Source organism: Limulus polyphemus, unplaced genomic scaffold (genome assembly GCF_000517525.1).
Source record: "Limulus polyphemus unplaced genomic scaffold, Limulus_polyphemus-2.1.2 Scaffold2748, whole genome shotgun sequence".
Lineage (NCBI taxonomy): Eukaryota > Metazoa > Arthropoda > Merostomata > Xiphosura > Limulidae > Limulus > Limulus polyphemus.
The window spans coordinates 59,715-63,394 of NW_013668358.1; the positions used below are offsets into that span (position 1 = coordinate 59,715).

The 3,680-nt window shown below is 31.0% G+C and overlaps 1 protein-coding gene across 2 annotated transcripts in view; it reads left to right on the top strand.

Moving 5' to 3' along the window:
* LOC106467807 (phosphatidylinositol-binding clathrin assembly protein LAP-like) overlaps positions 1 to 3,680 on the top strand; it is an 83,311-nt gene that overhangs the window by 51,671 nt on the left and 27,960 nt on the right. Inside the window, exon 12 of one of the 2 annotated variants that reach the window (XM_013928185.2) lies at positions 1,106 to 1,150. The exons of the other annotated variant lie outside the window; for it this stretch is intronic. Within the exon in view, the coding sequence (XP_013783639.1) occupies positions 1,106 to 1,150 (45 nt within the window). The remainder of the gene's footprint in view (positions 1 to 1,105; positions 1,151 to 3,680) is intronic. 2 annotated transcript variants of the gene reach the window in all.

Consider the following 3,680-nt stretch of genomic DNA (forward strand, 5'->3'; position numbering starts at 1 on the left):
TACCCATTCAAGCCGTCTCCAGCCATTATTAGTCTCAAAGTGGGTTCCTCGTCATCGAATTTTGTTAGTGTGCATAGTCTAGTAAGTTGGTCCAAATATGGCCAGCTAATTGACAAAATATCAAAAAATTATGCTTTATTTTTGTGAGCTCTGACCCCCCCTAAAAAGACTCAAAATGGGCAGTTTAAATGTGTCGGGCGCATAAAAATTTATATTTGTGCCAATTTTCATCTTGATTGCTGTAAGTATGACTGCACAGGAGCCCAAAATATACATTTTTGGGTTGTTTTACCTTTGTCTGAGTGTATTGGACCAAGTTATAGCCCTACCAAGTTTCAAGTCAATCTACAGTGAAATGAAAGAATGACATTTGATTTAAAAGTGTTTGGAAGAAGAAACAATAGAAAAAAATGTATCTCTGCGAAGACATACAAATGAAAAAATTTTATTAAGCAGCATGATGAAGCAAGCAAAGGCTCGTGAAATTGATAATTTGGTTAAAAACAAAAATGGGTTTCATTGGTTGGAGAAAGAAACAGAAATTACATTTTTTTTTTGTTGGGAGTCAACCAAAATAATCAAATCGAAACTGGGGGATGTCATTAAAATGGTAGATTTAATAGTAAAAGCTTTATGCAATAAACGTATAAACTATGCTTTATGTGGTTACTGTACAATTTTAATACACTTCAACTAATGTATATAACATTATCAAATGATTAATGAAGTTTGGCTAATTTACTGTGAAATTTAAGGAAAATATCTATGTCAAATATATTACAAAAATAAGCAGGAGAATGAGAATGCTCCAAAGAGCTTTAAATTTGCAAACATTTTATGGAGGAGCTTTTCTCCAGACTACCCTAACATTTGGCTCGAAATATTCCTTTTTTTTTTCGTTAGACCATTCTCATCCCTCTTAATTTCTGGAGTTTATTATTTTTTAAGTTGGGATTTGATATTTTTTATAAATATATTTTGATCTGGATGTAATTGAGGTAACTATATGAGTATGTATTTATTTTATAGTGGAAGATGTATTCCATATTTGAAAGTGGTCTGCATATCAGACCAGTTAGGTTTATATCTGTTATCTTTACTTTAGAAAGGTGCTTCAGGTTTGTCGGACTCCACAAGTTTGATGTCAGCGGTCAGTGATTTTTATTTCTTTCATTATTTTTTTTAAGTTAAAATAATTGTTTACTATATATGTACCTGTTATTATGATCTCTTAAAACTGAAACAAAGTTTTAAATATACAAATTTTTTTTAAAAAATACATACCACAGAAAATGCAAGGAAGAAATGTAAAAATTCCTAAAATATTTTACAAAACAGAATACGAAGTAAAACATTAAAATTATTTTCCAACTTGCTTCTCTTCATTAGAGTGATTAGAAAATAAAGAACATAACGAGACTTCTATAGAAGCCCATTATTTATTGTATTAAACAAAGATGAACTTCAATATCACTTAAAGGACATAATAAGAGCTTTTTTGAGCAGAAATTAAAATATTAATCAGACTTATTAATGTTGTTAATTCTCTGGAAAAAGACTGTTTTTTTTCAAATCTAGAATCTATTGACTTCCTTCATTTTTAAAAACTATTAACTCCCTTTAAAAGGAGAAATATAAACTTGTTCTTGCATGAATATTTTTGTTGAGTGACATAATTAGTTGGTTTTCTCTGCAATGCACTTAACATATTGCTTAATATGTTTTTGTGTTTAATCCTTTGCATGTTATCTTTCCATATTCTTTGTTAACAGCACGTCAATGTTTAAAATAATGAATTGTTCTTTCTAAAGCAAGGGTTCTCAATCTGTAATGTGTGGGGTCCCTTCAAGTAGTCCGTAGAATGGTTTTATAATTATGGAAATGAAATGGCAACGTAGTGTATTGATCCTGTTATGGTCTACCAAAATTAAAAAGAAAAATTTAGGTGATCCACAAATGAACAAAAACCTTGAGAACCACTGTTCTAGAGAATATTATTTTGGAAATATATAGTTACTTTCTACTATTGAGGCATCTGATTTCTGTTTAATGTGAAAGATTAAACAAAATTTATATTTCTTATAATGTAGAGATTAATACAGGATTTTACAAGTTCCTACGTTCTTTCCATTCAGGAAGTTAAAATTAAGTATCCTCACATTCGGGAAAAAATTTAGCTTTTGAAACAATTGTAATCAGTTGAATGTTTTAGAATTTAATTAATATATATATATATATATTCAGTTTATTAATCAATGCAATTACATTTTCAAGGTTTATTTCTTTGAAAATGAAGAAACTATATTTGTCAATAAGAATGTTTATTAATCAGAATTGGCCTTTGTAGAAACAATTATTAATCCTCATAATACACTATAAAATAGTTAATAGATAAGTATCAAAACCATGAAATGACAGTAAGTGTGTAACTGAAGTCATAAGTAATAAGTTTGTATGGTTATTTATTACAATTAATGTTTGTTACCCCCCCTGTAGCACAGAAGCAAGTCTGTGGATTTACAATGCTAGAAAATGTGTTTTGATAACTGTGATGGGAACAGTACAGATAGCCCATTTCATAACTTTGTGCTCGGCAAAAACAAAATTCACTTTCTTTGCATGTTTTTTGACATTGATAGTTCAGACTATGTTTGGAAGTTTGCTTCTTCTTCTTAGTTCCTGTCGTTCCTAGTGGAACATAGGGCTACAACAACACTTCGACGACAGAAGTGTTGTCTTAGTTTCTTTAGCAGATTGTTATTGGGGCAGAGTTGCTAGCCCCACGCCCAAGTGGGCATGTTTGGTGCGACAAGGACGCAAACTCGCGAGCCGAGTGACTTATCCACCGGGCCATGCCGAGCCCGGGAAGTTTGCTTACTCAATAAATATAAAACTGAAATGAATGATTTCTGGTGTTTATTAGTCAGAACCTTTTTAATGACCAGGACCAGTAAGTTAAGATGGATACACTTAACTGATTTAAGTCTGTGTTCTTCTGATAATGTTTATCTACATATTTAAATGAAGTCAAAAACCGTGTAAGATTGAGTGCCTTATCTAAGTCAATGGTGAAGTTTTGCTATTAAATTGAGTCTTTTGATAGATAGGTAACTGCACTCCATCTGTGATAAAACCTTTTCGTTCTGTTAGATATGGCTACATTGAGCCAAGTTATCCCGTGGAAGATTGTGAAGTGGTTTTTATGATTATTAATGTTATTAAGAAATGAAAATTATGACCAAGTAATGTTGAAAACCTATATCAGACAGGTGTTCTTACTGATTAAACTATGGATTTTTAATGCTAGAAGCTTAACGTCATAGTTTATTAGCCTTGGCAGTAGTGAAATTCACAAAATATTTTTAAACTATGCCAAAAAGACTTTTAAGAGTTCACACGTTATTGGAACTTTTGCTTTTTCAGAAAATTGGAAGATAATGTGTGGCATTGTGTTACCAACTTTTTCATTCAGTTAAAACCTTAATTTTGCCAAATGAGAATTAATAAATTCTAAGCTTCTTAAATCATTTGGTGCAGAACTTTAATTTTTTGTCTTATTTGGGAGAAGTTCATCCAATTTTTGTTTTCATTTGGCAGTAACCCATCCAATTTTTGTCTTCATTTGGCAGTAACCCCTCCAGTTTTTGTGGGTTACTGCCAAATGAAGAATCCAGTTTTGT